Source organism: Sesamum indicum, linkage group LG8 (genome assembly GCF_000512975.1).
Source record: "Sesamum indicum cultivar Zhongzhi No. 13 linkage group LG8, S_indicum_v1.0, whole genome shotgun sequence".
Lineage (NCBI taxonomy): Eukaryota > Viridiplantae > Streptophyta > Magnoliopsida > Lamiales > Pedaliaceae > Sesamum > Sesamum indicum.
The window spans coordinates 18,298,436-18,316,717 of NC_026152.1; the positions used below are offsets into that span (position 1 = coordinate 18,298,436).

At 34.0% G+C, this 18,282-nt stretch overlaps 2 protein-coding genes across 2 annotated transcripts in view; both read left to right on the top strand.

Moving 5' to 3' along the window:
• Positions 1,576-11,137, top strand: LOC105169251 (LMBR1 domain-containing protein 2 homolog A-like). Its single transcript, XM_011089614.2, has 14 exons — positions 1,576-1,961; positions 3,908-3,984; positions 4,667-4,825; positions 5,444-5,657; positions 6,313-6,399; positions 6,505-6,644; positions 7,226-7,306; positions 7,617-7,681; positions 8,089-8,264; positions 9,293-9,423; positions 9,540-9,627; positions 9,729-9,945; positions 10,023-10,129; positions 10,517-11,137. The coding sequence occupies exons 1-14, from the start codon at positions 1,794-1,796 to the stop codon at positions 10,913-10,915; spliced, it is 2,109 nt and encodes a 702-aa protein (XP_011087916.1). The 5' UTR covers positions 1,576-1,793; the 3' UTR covers positions 10,916-11,137.
• The window catches only part of LOC105169252 (long chain base biosynthesis protein 1), an 8,253-nt gene continuing 2,177 nt past the window's right edge, over positions 12,207-18,282 (top strand). Inside the window, exons 1-10 of the mRNA XM_011089615.2 lie at positions 12,207-12,361; positions 13,170-13,423; positions 13,509-13,603; positions 14,671-14,762; positions 15,057-15,150; positions 15,238-15,310; positions 15,393-15,525; positions 16,284-16,458; positions 16,709-16,849; positions 16,941-17,036. Coding sequence (XP_011087917.1) covers positions 13,309-13,423; positions 13,509-13,603; positions 14,671-14,762; positions 15,057-15,150; positions 15,238-15,310; positions 15,393-15,525; positions 16,284-16,458; positions 16,709-16,849; positions 16,941-17,036 — 1,014 coding nt within the window. The 5' untranslated portion in view covers positions 12,207-12,361; positions 13,170-13,308. The remainder of the gene's footprint in view (positions 12,362-13,169; positions 13,424-13,508; positions 13,604-14,670; positions 14,763-15,056; positions 15,151-15,237; positions 15,311-15,392; positions 15,526-16,283; positions 16,459-16,708; positions 16,850-16,940; positions 17,037-18,282) is intronic.

The window sequence follows — 18,282 nt, forward strand, 5'->3', positions numbered from 1 at the left end:
CAAACAAACTTTAAGCCAAAAAATCTTCTTCGTCAACATATTTGCTTTGATTTCCATGGCTTGGAGCTTGCGTTGTAAACCGGGTATGACACAAATAGCTCTAGCACACATAGGGGGTCATCCCAGGTAAAAATTTGACACCCTCCACTATGTAATGGAACGAGATGTCAAGAATTCACTTTTTAAAAAAGCTATACTACAAGCTTCACATTCTTACCTTATAATTTTGGCATGAATATAACCTTTTTTCAGAGTTGTCATTAGTCCAAGAGGTTCTCAATAGAGCCCTAATACCACAAAATAGTTTACTATAATGGAGTTATTGCCCGACGATATTGAAGACATTTTCAACTTTCTTTATTCACCTCAGCTTCATTTACAGATATAAGGTGAGAGAGAGGTATTTTCACTTATGTTGGGATGAAAAAAAGCGGGAAGAGGGCACGTCATCAGCCACGCGAGATGCTAGGGGTTCAAGTTGGGATGATGTGGCCACCGAAACCCTAAGCTCCAATTTGTCCAGCGAGTTTTTGAACAATATTGATCGGAATAATTGAAATTGCCACAAAATCAAAACTTATAAGACTAAAATTGCCAATCTCGTAGTTATAGGACTAATTTTGCCACCCATACTTGCGGGATCAATTTTACAATTTTGCCTATTTTTTGGATGCTTTTGTTACATATTTACAATATAATAAAAAATGGGTCCTGTTATTTTTTCAAATAATCAAGAGAACAGGTTAGTTTATTCTTGACTTTATAGTATATACTCTTATATATGTATATATATATATGTAATTAGACTTTATACTATTTTGATGCACCCACGTTCTTATTTAGAATCAGTTCAAGAGAATTAACTTAATTAGAAATACTCATAGAAACTTAATTTAATATTGTTGAGATTAGGCGCAAGCACATTATCATACATTTTTATTTTTTTAATTTCTTTAGAAAAGATTAAAAAGATAAAAATTAAATCATTTTTAGGAGTAAAATGAATAGAAAATAATTATATTTACACCTCTGATCTATGATTAATTTCTACAAATACTCGTCTTTTGTGTAATTACAAAATTATCCCTAACAGTGAAAAAAACAAGGGTGATTCATGTATATTAACGTTTTTGAGATTTGTATGTATAACTTTTAAAAAATAATGATGATTTACGTAAATTTGATTAATATTTTCAATGAGCATATATATAGTTTTTGAAAATTATAAATAATTTTTGCAAATAAATCATATATCATGAATGTTAATATAATTATCACCAAAAAAAGATACATAAATATAAAAAAGTTGATAGAAAGTGGAGGGCTTTTAGATAGTCATCTTGATTATCTATACTATCATAATTTTTTTTTTTTTATCGTTTCAATTTTTAAATATTTAAATTTATTATTTATTTTATTTCTTTCATTTAAAAAAATTTAGTCCGATTAATAATTTTAATGTTAATAATTTTATAATTATTAATTTTTCCTCCTAACTATCCACTGCTGGATTTCTCTATATTTACTAGATTTTACAATTATAATTTGTTTTTTACAAACTTCATTGGTGCGGCCATAACTAGTAGGAATAAATGAAAGAGGAGAATAGTCATATTATGATCATACAGGAGCCATTGCGCTTCTAGCCATTCACGTACAAAGTAAGGGAGCTTCCAACCCAAGAATCCCATTTTCCTCCTGGAGAAATTTTTTCCTCATTATATGATTCATGGTAATCCAGGCCAGCGAAAGGAGTGGAAAATCGAAATCAGGGACTGTGTTTTGATCGGAGGATGTGGGTGTTTTATTTGATATCTCTGCCGCTGACGGTGGGGATGGTGGGGGTAACGCTGTGGTACTTCATGGGTCCAGACGTCGCGCGCTACGTCCGCTTCACCGTTGGATACACCTGGTTCTGCTCCCTCTCCATCGTCATCCTCGTCCCCGCTGATATCTGGACTGTACGTTTTCTTTCTTCTTCTAGTTTGGATTTTATTATGATGATTATGTGCTGCTGTTTCGTGTGATGTGGGGCTATCGGGATCTGATCGCTTTTTCGTTCTCTTGATTTCTTTATTAGATTGAGTCCTCCCGAGTAGCGGGGAGAGGAAGTGTAGGTGGTGTGGATTTGGGGTTCTTGATCGTTTGTAGTGGAAGTTGTGGGTGTACTTCAACTAGTTCTGATGTGTTGCGTTAACATCTTTCTTCTCTTGCAGTGTTAATGGGAATGCAACTTAGTGATTCTTAGTGAAGTTGTTATGTGTATGGAGAGAAATTTGTTTGACCATGTTTCTTGGTTTTTTTAAGGAAAGGAGAGGAGGACAGTATATTTTGGTTTATAGAAAGTGGAGTGGATGGGAAAAGAAAAAGGATGAGAACATCTAGAATCTTTTGATAAAATTATGGATATTTCAATGAAGTTATTCACTTAAAAGGCTATATGTTGTTGACATTCTCGTAAGTATTTGAAACATTTCTTCCCTAGAGCTGAGTTAGTGATCAAGGGATATAATTGATCATATATTGAAGTAAATATTCATTCGCAGATCATATTGACCAAAAAAGAAGATAATGGCTAAAGTTGGTAGAGGAGCCAGAGTTAATAGGATAGGAAATTAACTTTGAAGCAACATGCTCGTCCCGCTTTTGCTTGCCTGTGTGTTTGTGGCAATCTTGGAGCATACTGATGTCAATTTATCTTCTATATTTCATGTAGGAGTCTTATTTGTGTGCAAGAGTTCTTTCATCTTTATGATGGTAGTGTATGATGTTGAAATTGGCCTTTGGTGGGTTCAATGAAACAACAGGAATAGCTTTTTTACCAATACGCACCTAACAATGGTGCAGTAACTAATCCTGGGAGATCCTGGATGTGTTTTACTCTTATTTGGTCCATTACACTCATTCTGGTGACTGTTTAGCATAATCCTGCTCGACTCACTAACAGCGAGTTGCCCTGTGCTCTTCTAAATGATTTTGTATATTACAAGTTGACTTTTAGTTGTAGTTCTTAAAATTGGTTATCTGGCGTATCTTTGTTATACTTGATCAGTCTCAAATTAGTTCTACTCTACTCCAGTTTATATTTCTTAGAGCTCTTAATAACCAACATTAACTTTCATCGATCAACAATTCTGAAAAATACAATTTAGCTTGTTGCTTATCGAATTTATAATTATCTTCACCAATTTGTTGCTTATATTAAATGACTTGCTTGGTTCTAATAGAATTGTCCTGAACGTTCACTGCTTACTTGATACGAATAAACTATTAGCTTTATGTTTTCCATTACAAATGTAAAGTTTGAAGGTCTCTAAAACTGCGGCTTCCTTTTATGGATATTGTGGACCCTTTTTCCTCTGTTATTCTTCCACTATGTGTTCTAATTAAGGAAACTTCTTTCATGTCAAATTGTTGTGAAGTTTCAGGCCGACATTTCATAATTCCATAATCAAGATCTATGGAAATTGCAGATTAAGATGTACTGTTATAAATGGATTTGAATTTCTGTGAAATTTGAAACTCGCTTGTGTTATAATAAAAAGTAGAGTTTTAAATTTTAACAAACAATCAAAGAAAAAGTGTTTATCTGCATTTTTTATCACAGAATTTCCATTGCAGTTGATACAAGTAGGAAGAGAATCTTATAAAAAACTTGATTTCATGTATAGTTTCATATACTGCAAGATATGATAATAAGGATCCAGACTTCCAGCAAATGTTTATCCTGGCATTGTCTCTTTAAATTTGTCTCTCATGTTTTATGGTGTTAGGCACTTAGGTCACTCGAGTTATATAAAAATATGTCTGTGTAAATTTCATGGGGCAGAAATTCAGGAAATATTACTTCATTTAACACTTTAACCTTTCTAACCCCAACTTGCTGAGCCTTTTTGCACCTCATCAGGCAATTACCAACCATGACATGGGAGGTATCTCTTTCTTCTGGAGCTTGTCATATTGGAGTACATTTTTACTCACTTGGTATGTGTTATGCTTCCAACCTAAATTCCAGTACATCTAGCTTCATGTTCTTCAGGGAGGCCGTATCTTTTGTTTCTTTCACCTCTTTCTTATTATGGTTTCACTATCTGCCACATATTTTGTTATTCTATTTCTCCAGGTCGTGGGAAGATTATTTGGGTTCAGTTCTATTGTGTGAACTATACTATTATTTGCTGCTTCTATGGCGACCTGTTTGAATATAATGCTGACTAGTTGTTGTCTTTCTGGGGCAAAGCCATCTAATCCTTTATGATGTTTAAATTGAATGTACTTTTATCTGGCTTGATAAAGTTACAACTTCTAAAGTGTAATCCCAGTTTACTATATTCATCTGGAACATGTTAGGCCAAAATCCTCCTATTTATCACTGGTTTTGATTATGGATGACCAAAAATATTCCATAGAATACAAAAGTTTTGTTAAACTGAGTTCCTGAGATGTTTCAAAGCGGACAATAAAATGCTGGCAGGTCAATTTCTTTTAGAACCAAGTCTCTGAGCTATTTCTCTGTCAGTACCAAAAGCCCTTGTCTAATTATTTGCCTTTTAGGCATTTTTATCATTTCACATTGGAAGATCAGGTGTTGACGTACTTTTGTAATTCTTGAGAAAAAGAATTGCACATATTCTCGAAGATTTATGTGAGTTATTTCTCTAAGCAGGGTTGTGGTGCCTATAATTCAGGGTTATGAAGATGCAGGGGACTTCACTATCAGGGAAAGACTAAAGACCAGCGCTCATGTAAACCTAATCTACTATTCATGTGTCGGTTCTATTGCGCTCTGTGGGGTTATACTGCTCATTATTTTGCACAAGAACTGGTTTGTTTCTTCCTCTTCCAAAAGAAACTTTGAATATCATTCTTCCATACTAATACATTTTAATGAACAAAAAAGAAAGAAAAATCTCAACTATTTCTTGCAGGGTTTCAATTATATAATGATGTAAGAACTGGATCAAATAGCAATTACTATCTGTGAATGGAGACCATCTCATGCAAAATTAGAATCATTTGATACTCATCCGAAACAAAAGGGTCTATAAAATCAATGTTAAAGTGACTAGTCTAATAGGGAAGCTGATTCACCACATTTTATTTCGACTGTGGGTTTAATAGTAATTGAATCCTAAGATATCAAGTATGAATCCACTATGTAAATGGATACAGTATGTGAAATATAAGTATGCAGATAAACTTACAATTGAACTATTTTTTCGTCGACTTCTGGTTGTGATCATAAATGCTTATGCCAAACATATTAAAGCTTGTGATTAACTTTTCTAAGATCATATAATTGAATAGGTAATAGCATCATGGATCGACAGATATGGATATTCACATGGTTATGCTAGCATATTACAAATTGGAGGCAAACTTAATATTCCATTTCTTCAAAAAAAAAAAAAAAGAATTTACACAATAAATTCTGTATGTGCAGGGGTGGCAGTATCTTAGGTTTTGCTATGGCCTGCTCAAACACATTTGGTCTTGTGACTGGAGCTTTTCTTTTAGGTTTTGGTTTGAGTGAAATTCCAAAAGGTATCTGGAGAAATGCAGATTGGACATTACGTCATAAAGTCCTGTCTCATAAAGTGTCTAAAATGGCTGTTGAACTTGATGATGCTCATCAAGAATTTTCAAATGCAATAGTTGTAAGTTCATTCCAACTTACCTTTTGTTAAGCACCTCACATTTATAAAATTTATCTGCCATCCACTACAAGAACAAAAGCTGCAACTACTCTAACATAGGGGGACAAGATAATTTGCACTTGGAAGTCAAGGTCAAAAGCAAATGTCATTGTTTTTTGAGAAAATGTTAACATGTCGAGATCTCATTTATAAACTACATGTTGGTGTCTGAATATAAAATATTTGAGAAAAGATACTTTTGAAAGTCATCCTCTTAGTTTAGAAGTAAAAGATAGTTTCTTAAATACAATATGGTGTCATAATCTCCAAGGCATATGAGACGCTGTCTCCTAGAGAGACACCGTCTAGCTTAAGCGGATGAGGTGGACAAGAAGTGGAAAGTGGTTCAGAAGAGCAGGAGCTTATTGTTTCACCTAGTATCCTTACCCTCCCTTACTGAGATGACGTGTTAGACTGTATACAAAAAAGAGAAGCAATATCCACGCACGGCTACCTTTTATTATATCCTTCCAAAAACTGCAGATAAATTTCATTTAAGTCTTCTCATCAATATATTGTTTTAGGCATTTTAAACAATAGTGATTTTTGTAAGTTTCTTTACCTGTTGCTATTCTTTTCGGTTGGTTGTAATTCTTCCATATCTTTATGGTTTTAGGTTGCTCAAGCAACATCAAAACAAATGTCAAGGCGTGATCCTTTGAGACCATACATGAATATAATTGATGACATGTTGGTTCAGATGGTAATTATACTTTACCTGCATACTTGGTGTTTCAACAATGTGTTCACAATATTAAGTGCCTTCTTGAACCCAGTGAAAATTGTTGCATCAATATTTCACATGCAGCTCAGTGAAGATCCTACATTCAAACCTCAAGGAGGAAAATTAGGGGAGACTGACATGGATTATGACACTGATAGCAAAACAATGGCGGCTCTCAGACGTCAACTGCAGAAAGCTCGAGACGAGTACTACCGTTATAAAAGGTAAAGGTAAAATTGAAATTTCTTCTTCTTATCCGCAGATAATCCATTTCAAATTCATTTTTATTCCATTTATTGTTAGCTTATTTTTTCTGGTTCCCATTTACATTTATTTCTTTTATTTACTCTTTGTAGTTGATGATTTTTCACTACTTCTCCTGTCAGCTTTCAAGCATCAAAAATTTTTTAGGTCCATATCTCATCCTTATTTGCATATGTCTTCATGCTGTTATATGGGCCCTTTTGGTTTGATTTTCCATAGGAACAAACTCAGTAAGCTTGACTTTTTTAATCTGAGTTGGCTAGGATCATAATAAAGTGGCTTGGATCTGCAATCATAAAAAATTTATTTGGGTATCAAGCTGTCTCTGGTCAATGAATTCAAACCTTGCAGCAGACACTGATGTGCAATCCATAGAGAGTCTAGATGAATAAAACCACACTCATAAATGTCCAGTAAGCCACATATCCAGATCAATGCAGGCACCTGGCCCTTTCTTTTGAGTGTATAATTGTTGGCAATTTTTGTTTCATTGGTTCATATATTGATAGCTCAATTTTTTTGTATTTTCATTCTAGTGCAGCGAGTATGTGAATGTTGTCACAGAAGCCCTAGAGCTAGAGGACACTGTGAAGAATAATGATTATTGTAGTTCCAATGGATGGTATGCTTTCTTTATCCATTTAACTTTTTTCTGGATTTTTGAAATTTAGGAAGGATTACTTCCTCTTTTGAGTTATCATATTTGTAACAAACAAATTCTTAGACTTGATTTCCATGTTGCCAAAAGAACTAGGCTTTTGTATTCTGCATGCATTCATGAAACACCTTAGGAGCTTCTCCAGAAAGATGAAAAAATTACTAATTTTAATTTATTATGAATAAAGATCATACTATATATTGGTAGAGTATGTCAAAAATTTTCCATTAATCATGGCATAACATCTTTTTTCATTGTCCTATAATTTTTCCAGGAAATATGTATCAAGTTTCAGACCTGAACGTAAAGGCAGACTAGGGTCTTATCTTGATGTCATTGGTAATGAACTAGATCCTAGATTTGATGTGTTTCTGTACATTCATTTTGTCCCCTGGAGCTGCCTAAGGAATTTGAATTGTAAAACATTCTTGTGACCACTATTGTTAATTATCATCCACAGGCATATTTGCAACATGTTCTAGACTTTTAATTTGGCTAATGGTCATTTAAGAAAGTAATGAGGTAGTTTAGAATGTTCTTATGGTGATAATTGCTAGAGCAGCACTTAAAACTTTTAACCTTGGTCGCAATTGAGATATTTATACAATAACCTAAACATTTCTGTTGGAAAGAGATTTCTGTCTCATGGAAATATCCAAATACTATTCAACTGTGTGTTTCTTGTGAACTATCTAGAAACCAAATTAGAGAAGTTCCTTTTCATAAATTGTCATTTTTTTTCTCAGAATTATTATGGCGATGCATTTTAAGAAAACAACTTGAGAAACTTTTGGCTATCATATTGGGTTGCATGTCGGCTGCAATTCTCCTTGCTGAAGCCACTATTCTGCCCAGTGAAGTTGATTTATCTCTGTTCTCGATCCTGATAAACATTGTTGCGAAGCATGAAATGCTTGTGCAGGTAAATTATTACAGTTTTTGTTTTATTGTTCACCTTACATAGTGTTTATCACTAGAAAATCAAATATTCCAAAAAGTTCATATTCAGTGTTCGGAGATTTTAATGGATTAAAGTTCAGTTGAATTGAAGGCATTATGGAAATAATGTGACCCTATATGTTTTTGTTATGAAATAGTTCATGCAATGCTACCAATCAACAAAAGTTAGGAAAGCAGAGCAGAATGTAATAACAAGCAAATGTATGAAAAGACGGAAAGACAGACAAGTGATGGTTTTTGTCTTCCAGGGGTTGCATTATTGTGGACAGCGGTCTGCAGAGAAAAATGGGTTGTTGACTTGACTCTTTTTCATGCATTTGACAATTCCAGCTAATGCTTATGAAATTAGTCTAAATTATGGTCGACAGTGCAGAGGAAACCTCTTCTGGAAATGTACAATAAAATATAGTAAAGCTTCTCAAATCACCATTTGTGCTTTCAATTGGTCAAATGCTTCCCCAAACTTCATTTCAGTTACAATCATAATTGAACTTTTAAATAGCCATCTCCCAAACAAAAAATCAAATTGATAACAGAGTCTTGAAGTAGCCTATATAAGCCTTTTGGCTTGTCATAGCAGTCTTGTTTGGTTATTCATTTATGGGGCAAATCTTGCAGTCTTGTAAGGTTCTATGCTTTATAAGGTTGACTTGTAAATCTGTGGTTAATTAAGATAAGTGTGGCACGTATATCTGAAAATTTAATCTGAGATTATTTTAGAAGAAAACCCATCTGACCAATCTTGTGTAAGTTCGGGGATAGCAATTTTAGCAACGAACCTTACATATAGTGTTTCTAAATGATTTTATGAATCATTCTTGTTTGTATTTGAAGCATTGCCAACTCTAATGCCTTTACACTGTAATCCTAAGCGATTTTCTTGTTTATCCCTTGGCATGTCAAGAGTATGTTCCTTTGTATTCTTAGTCTTACTCTCCTGCAACTTGGTTCTTCTGTTGTTCATATATCAAATTTCCCTCTCTATCACAGGTTACTGCCCTTATTCCTCTAATGTACATGTGTGTGTGCACATATTATTCTTTATTCAAAATCGGAATGCTGACATTTTACTCTCTGACTCCAAGACAAACAAGTTCGGTTAGCTTGCTTATGATATGCTCGTATGTATATTTTACCCTTTCTTTTTCTATCTTCTTCTCATACTCCTTCCAAGTAGCTTAAAACTTATATCTCTTCGTTCTTGCAACTGATAAATCTTGAAGTTCATTTCTTTAAGGATGGTCGCGCGCTATGCTCCACCCATTTCATACAATTTTCTCAACCTCATTCATCTTGACAACGGTGCCAAGACTATATTTGAAAAGGTAACTTTGTGTATCACGCCTTCTTTAAGTTGCCAGCTCCCTTCCATGCATAAGTATGTGACCACGAGCTTGCAATTTGACAATCAAGCTTTCTTCTGCAGAGAATGGGGAATATTGACGACGCTGTCCCATTCTTTGGAAAAGGGTTCAATAAAATCTATCCACTTATTATGGTCATCTATACCATACTCATCGCGACCAATTTTTTTGTTCGCGTCATCAATTACTTTGGTAACTGGAAAATATTCAGATATCAACATGAAGAATCAGACGATTTAGACGGATTTGATCCATCAGGATTGATAATTTTGCAGAAAGGTGAGAATTTTTTTAACTCCGTAGTTCTTTTCAGCTCATGGCTCATGTTAAAGCTGTTCTATCACTTTTCTCGCCAGAACGAAGTTGGCTTCAACAAGGACATAAAGTCGGTGAACTTGTTGTTCCCCTGGCAAGAAGTTTCAGCAATGCAACCATAGATCTTGAGTCTGGCAGCCATGGCATGGTATGCAACTTCTTATTTTCTTTTTCTTCTTTCGTTCTTGTTGTTGGGAGCGGGACTGTTGATTGTTTATAATTTAAATCATAATGTCTGCGCAAGTTTTAACTAGATCTTTGTTATTGCGCCCTCTGTGTTGATAACTGTGTTTGCACCTCCCGACAATAGTCAAATTACAAAAATCGCGTTGGTACTAGTTGAATATTTACATTTTTTGATATTTCCATAGGCACACCCATAAAACTGATGTTTCCATTGCATTGACATCACCTTAATGTCATGAAAACATCAATGATAGGGGTAATAGTGTGATTATGCAAATAGTAGATGCGAATCTTAAAGAACAGAACTGATCTACCTCTTATATCTGAATCTAATATGCATATGGCTCAGGTTTCACATAGACTACAAGCATCAAGATTCTTTGAGGAGGAGGGAGAAAGCAGTCAGTCAGAACCTCTCAACTCATCGTCACATAAACACAGTACAATCAAAATGCAGCTGGGCATGAGACCTCTACCTACCAGACATGAAACACACTTCAATCCAACCAAAAGAGACTCTTACTCGACCGATGCAGAAACCGACGTCCTCATGCTGGGAAAACCATCTTCTGCAATAGCCTCCACCTGGGAATCGATGAAGATTGGTTTCCGCAATCTCAAATCCAGTGTCAACGCAAACAAATTTATCCCCCTTAGCCAAGATGATGATAGCCTATACTCCTCCCGTCTTTCGTCTTCTGAATCCCTCGATGAAATATTTATGAGGATTAACCGGCAGGCTGCATGACACCATGCGATTCCTAATTTGAATGACAATGATAGCTGATAATGCAACCGGTATTGAGGCCGGGCACGAGCAGATGATGACTGACTGTAGATTGTCTTGACAGATATCTGACATTGTCAATTGGTTGTAGTTTTTGTTTGATTAATCAGCTGAGATGGCCCTTCCTCAGAAGTATGGATGGCAATCTGTGTATTATACCAACTGCGAATATACAGTATAATACAAACAAATGTAGATTTAAAAATAAAGGATATGATACGGTTTAAATACGTTAACTAAAAAATAATAATTTTATTTATATTCAAATGAATAATAAATAATATATAATTTATATAAAATAGAAAAAGAAGAAAATTAAGTTATGAACTATAAGGTATTAAAAAATTGCAATCAAATTTAAATATATATATATATATGATAAATCTTTGATAGTCAAATTCATGATTTGTTTATTTATTATATTTCTTTTATTACGTAACTCATATTTGTAAATGTCAAGTTGAATATGGTCTTTATTCAAAGCACTCTTTTGTTAATATTTTGGACATGTTTGAAGTATCCAAAGAGCATTCGACTTCTGTTCTTTCCAAGTGCTCAAATTTACACTGACTCAATATATTGATATTGCAAATTAACCACCATGTTCAAATCAGACAAAAACACACCAAATTATTATGCACATACACCCACACTTATTATTTGATTGTTAAGCTTTAATTTTACCGGTCAAATAATGTCTCATGGGCAATAATACGGTACTTGCCAATAAAGAATCTAATGAAAACATTAACAAAAAATATCAACATTCAGATATATTACAAACACACGAGATCAACATCACATACGCTTCAAGAATATAAGAAATATTAACCAGATTGTATGTGGGAAATATTTTTAGATATAGACCAACATTAAATACTATTTTTTTAATATTTGTTTGATTTGCAATAAATCAGTTCTTTCAAATATGAATTTTTTATTTCATTCTAATATTAATATTAGTAAAATTATCAAATTTTAATTAAAAAAGGGATCTATTTATTTTTTATTGCACAGAAACAAACATAAATGTACTAAATATAATTAAAACGGCGTAATTATCCATAAAAATCAAACATAAAACTTAGGGGCGAGAGTTTGGAGGACAGGCAAGAATAGAAAGGTAGGGGTACGGTCCAAGGGTTGTTGTGGGCCCAACGTGCAGCTGTTGTGGACTGACTGTAAGTCGTTGTTTAATTATCAACACGCCTTGCCGAACGGGGTTATGCCAAAGTCGTTGTTATCAACACGCCTTGCCGAACGGGGTTATGCCAACCGGGTATAGATCCCAAGCCCAGATCATCACCATCCCCCGCGAACGCATCACGCCCGATTTCTGCTTCTCCCCTTCTCCGATTGAATTGTCAAATCCTCGGGTCAAGTTTCGCGGGGGAGATAGTTGTCAAGGTAGAATTTGATTGAAAGCACTGTTTTAAGTTTGTATTATTTGTTATTGTTATAATACTTAATTTTTGCATGTTTTGCTTGATATGTTCGTTTGATAAATTGATTTTTCTAATTTTGTTTAATGTTTCCCGGTTTACTCTTTAAGCTATGTTTCTTGTTGAGTAGCCGATAGAATATGGAATGAGGATATTGTGGAAATGGGCCTCTTGTATTCATGTGTCTTTGTTTCGTTTTCGAACGGTATCAATGATAATCTGTCTCCCATGTTTATTTGCATTTCCTGGATTTGTCTTTAAGGAGCTGCTATTTGAAACTCATCTAGTTTGCTGATTTAGTTTGGTGACGTAAAATTAGCTCCTTGATGACAGGTTGAGAAATGATAATGTTGTTTAAGTCAGGTTTTATACATTTTATTTGCAAAGGGCTTATAGGTACAATTGACTCTATGTGGTTGATTACTAGGTTTATACTTCAAACATTCTTCTATCTTTTTGCTCTGTCAACATGAAATCTTGGTTTGCGTCATATACTTGATGGAGATGCCTGTATTCTTATATGATTATGATCTTTTGGGTCTGATGTACCTGTAAAGAGTGAAGGGCTTTGGTCTCTTGGGTAAGCATCAGAATGTCTGGCAAAAGATTTGAAATCTATCAATCAACTTGACAGGTTGCTGTCACGGATTCTGAAATCTTCACCAAAATCTTTCAATACAAACACACTCTTATGCTATTCACTTGATATTCTGTATTTCTATCATAGTTAGACCTGGATAATGAATAAATATTGATTTACTTGTTGGTTTCAGGCTGTCAGCTCATGAACAATCACATACTGAAAGCTGGGGTAAAGGTGTTTCAATAAGATTGATTGAAGAGCAGAAGCAGAAGGACATTACCATACGAGGAGATACCTTTCATTTCTAGTGTGCATTGCAAGTTAACTCAATGGATACAATGTTCTCAGCTTTTGAAACTATGGCGAAGTTCGTCTCAGATTGGGGAACATTGGCTTTTGATACCCCATATGCTCGAGCGGTTGTCTTTGGAGTGCCCATCCGGGGTATGCTATCTTTTCTTTTTGACGTCTTGTTAGTAGTAGTTTCAGATTTATATAAGAACTTAGTCATCTGTTCAAATCGTTGTAGGTCATCTGCTTGTGGAGGGCCTTCTCTTGGTCGTAATTCTTTTCCTTCTATCCCAAAAAAGTTACAAGCCACCTAAAAGACCATTAACAAAGAAGGTAGGCATTTTACGTATTGAGTTTGGTTGATCTCTGCTTTACATGTTTTTATATCCACGTTCATTCACGCCCCAATGATTTAAGCTATTTTCTTGGGGATTAGATCTTTATTTATTTGCAAAATGATTATGGACACTTTGAAGTCTGATGTTGAAGAAATAATGATCTATTGAGTTCGAAACTGTGGAAACCCACATGTTTTTAATTGGGGACAATTGCTCATGATCGCAATTATGCACTACATCAACATCACCTTCATTGACAACATTATTTTTCTGGATGGTTGTGTGAAAAACACCTATATTGAGTTCAAATGAATGCTTGAATCAAGTGTTCTTCCTTGCTTGAAAGTCAAGTTCAGTGCCCTGTTAAGTAGGAGAACTGAAGTCAAGTGACAGGTTAAAAGGTTCACTAAATTGGGTGAAAGATTAGGATGTTTAGACATGTCTGGCTTTCAAGGATTTTCTTCAGCCCGTATGGCGGTAAGCCTATTCTTGTTATGATGATTATGGTGGGTTACTGAAGTTTCTGAAATGAAGGCACTCCTTCGAGCCTTAGGCCGGGTGTCCAGACATAATTTAGAATTGGACATAAGTGGAAATTCTTTGAAGCCAGATCTCAAAGATATGTTCTCGTCCAAATCTTGAACTGATGAGAACCCTATGGGACATACCAGGCACGTGTTTTGTTCATTTTCAGCGCTGTGGAGCATTTTAAATTGTGGATATTATGAGTTTTGAAGAGAAAAGGACTGATATGATTATTGTTAAAAGTGAAAACTTTGAAGTAGTGGATTCAAACAGCTTTTCAATTCCATACTTTCACATGATTTTAATTTGACGTTAAAAATCTTGATATAGATGACATAATGCCAATATGTCTTGAGGCGGTATGTTTGTCTCTTTCTACTTTGCTTTCCCTTTTAGCTATTAGACATCTGGGGATGTACAAAATGCGCTTTGTCATATGCTGAATTGTTGTCACCTTAATGTTTGTTGTATGTCTCATTTACTAAATCTAATTGTTTGCAGTCCGAGCTGAATAATAATGTTGCTAATGGTTTCTAGGAAGTAGATGAGTTATGTGATGAATGGGTCCCTGAACCCCTCATTCCTTCTATTACTGAAGACATGAAGTATGAACCTCCGGTATTGGAAAGGTGAATTTCCTTCAATTTTCAGTAGATGATGTGAAAATCCAATTTATTTCTCTTTTTCTTCCTTGCTGAATCACCATGTTTACCTAAATGAATATGAGTTTTAACAAAATAGGTGGAATATTTTATATCTTCTTATGTCATGGATTCAATTTACATGCACGACAATATTTTCTAGCACTAATTTTTCACTGAAATGATAGCATTTCTTCTTTCCCAACTTGAATTACTTTTGTGCTTGAAGATTTTAGTTTTCAAGACTGTGTATTTCTCATTACGTTTGAGTTCCTTGCGCAGTGCTGCTGGGCCACATGCTGTAATCAATGGAAAAGAAGTAGTGAATTTCACATCAGCAAATTACCTTGGTCTTTTAGGACATGATAAGCTACAAGTATGAAGAACTTACCTCTTATACTTGGTAAATGTTTCTTGTATAGTGCTTTACATGTTTTCAACTGGTAGCATCTTTTGTACACAGGACTCTTGTATTAAAGCTCTGGAAAAATATGGTGTTGGTTCATGTGGTCCTCGTGGATTTTATGGGACAATTGGTATGATTGACAGTGACATATCTTCTATTTATTTCTCCTTAGTTTTGGACAAAACAATGTGATAACATATATATTGATGCAGATGTTCACCTTGATTGTGAGGCCAGAATAGCTAAGTTTCTTGGAACTTCTGATTCTATACTTTATTCCTATGGACTTTCCACGATGTTTAGCACCATTCCAGCATTTTGTAAGAAGGGAGACGTCATTGTTGTGTGAGTGTTTCTTGGCCATTTTGTTTTATTTGTAATGTTTTTCAAGTACCTATTGGTTAATAGCATTGTAAAATGCAACATATAATATGGTTGGAAGTTCCTTACAATAATCTATATGCTTTATCATTTAGAAGTTTTGAATGTTTTTGACACATGTTTGACGCTTCTATTGTCATTGAGGTCTGTGGCAAATGATGACTACCCTCTTTGTACATACCACTGATTTAATCTCTCATATCCTTTTTGTCCATTATCTGTTCAAAAATTTTGTGTCTCCTGGCTTGAGAAGTCATTATGTCCTTCGCTTGAGCCTCTCAGTCTTCTCCCCTACAACATTGTGTGTTTAGTTTATAGGTTTCTCTACGTTACAAAGTAGCATGCAAGGCATGTTAGTATCCCTCAAGGCACTTTTTCGAGCTTCGTATCATCAATGAATTTGATGATGCAATGATCGTTTTCTTGTTCCAATTTATTTTATTTGGTCGTCATGCACATCTTAATGTGGCAACTCTGGTGTGCTACTGTACAGTTTACTGCATTTTCCTCTTGTGGCAGACACCTAGTCTCTTAAAATTAGTGCCTTGGCATATATATATATATATATATATCTGATTTTAATATTGAGGAGACGTGGACTTATGCAATCAATTGCTCTGTTAAGCTTGCGTAGTATTTTCTTCTGAATCAAAAACATTGATATGTTCCTTTTCTTATCGTTTCTTCTTCATTTTTCCTGGCCGTGGTGGTGGCTCTTACAGAGACGAGGGCGTCCACTGGGGAATACAAAATGGCCTTCACCTCTCAAGGAGTACTATAATTTATTTCAAGCACAATGACATGAAGTCCTTAGAGAGTATTCTGGAGAATGCTACCCATGATAACAAACGAGCTAAGAAGCTTAGACGTTATATCATTGTAGAAGCTGTCTATCAGGTATCACTTCTTGCAGCAATAGTGCTAGTTTTAATTATTCCTTGTGTCTTGCTTTCGTTTTTGTTGATATTTAACTGATATGCCGGGTGTCCATGGGAGATGCAAAGTCTTCAAGATGGGAAATGAGGATTATGGTGGTCAATGTATTGGAGTCTTCTCTCCTAATTAACTTCTATGATCAAGCAATTTACTATTGATTTTCTGCTGCATCTTGAAAAGTTTATTTCTGACTAATCTTGAGCAATTCTAGAATTCTGGTCAAATTGCTCCATTGGATGAAATTATCAAGTTAAAGGAGAAGTATCGATTCCGTGTCATACTAGATGAAAGCAATTCTTTTGGAGTTCTTGGAAGTTCTGGTAGAGGTCTAACTGAGCATTTCAATGTTCCAGTAAGTTTTCACCACCTTACTAGTTAATTGGTTGTATAATTTTGTCATCTTCTCTGTTACACCTTTTCTTTTTTTTTTTTCTTTGTTTCAGATTGAGAAGGTGGATATTGTCACTGCCGCAATGGGACATGCATTGGCCACTGAAGGAGGGTTTTGCACTGGGAGTTCCCGAGTGATTGATCACCAGGTATGCATGTCTTTTGGAGATCATATGCAAGATATGAATTTAATTGATGCAAATCTAATCCTAGTGCTGGAAGATTGAATGGTCTTAGCTTTATCTGCTGGTTGCTGGGCTGGCAATGGGATGGGTTTTCTTGATGCCCCCTTGAAACCAACCCAAATGTGTCCCTCATCAGGAACTCTAATAACACTTGAGTAGGGGTCTGTATTTAGGATGGCATAACCATAACAGCATGTCTTTAATAATGAGTAAAAGTTATTTTAGTACCCGAGTTTTAGTGTTATTGTTAAATTGATACATAATTTTTTACAAATGATATAATTGGTATTTGAGTTTTTCCATAAATATGGAATTGATACATGAGTTTTTATAAATGTCCCAATTGGTACTTGAGTTTTTACATGAACTTCAAATAGATGCATATCTCTTTTTAGAACATTTTATAATGACAAAATTACCCTTTTAATCTAACTTAATTTTTATGTATATCCATTTATTTATAGCACAATATATATAGTCCTATGAGTAAATAAAACATACTATTATAACAATTTAAATGATAACAATGAGTAACAGTAAATTAGTTTAGTATATAATAATATCTTTCAATAATTAAAATTAACATTTGATAGATTGGGTAGAAAGTGATTTTTTTAAAAATAAAAGTTAAAGACATTTTATGCAAAAGTAATTTTTTTGGATTTAATTTCTAAAACATTATAATTTAAGAAAATAAATATATTAAGACAAAAAAATAGTTTCACTAGTCTTTTCCTTAAGTTCTATTTTTTATAAATTAAACATAAAATCTCATCTCGTATATCTATTCTTTTGTTTTTTTTTACTAATTATCTACCTTATCAAGGTGGCTTTATTTTTTTTATTGTTTTAAATTATGAACTTTTACACTTCTCAATCTAAATATTTATTATAATAAAATTATATTATTCTACTATTTTTCCTAAATATTGTTACTTTAAAGTATTTAAAATTAACATGTATTTTATATTTTTTTAGTTTTAAGATTGTAGCTTTTTATTTATAAAACTAGTGGCTCATCAAGTGTATTTTTTAATTTTCTGTGTTAGTGAAGGACAAAATATTTATATATTACTATTTACTAGTACTTTTATTATTATAATTAAATCATGTTAATTATATAGTCATAGAATGTACCATGATAAATAAATAAATACTTAGGATTAATTTTGATTCAAATGAGAAAAAAAAAAAAAAAAAAAAAAAAAAA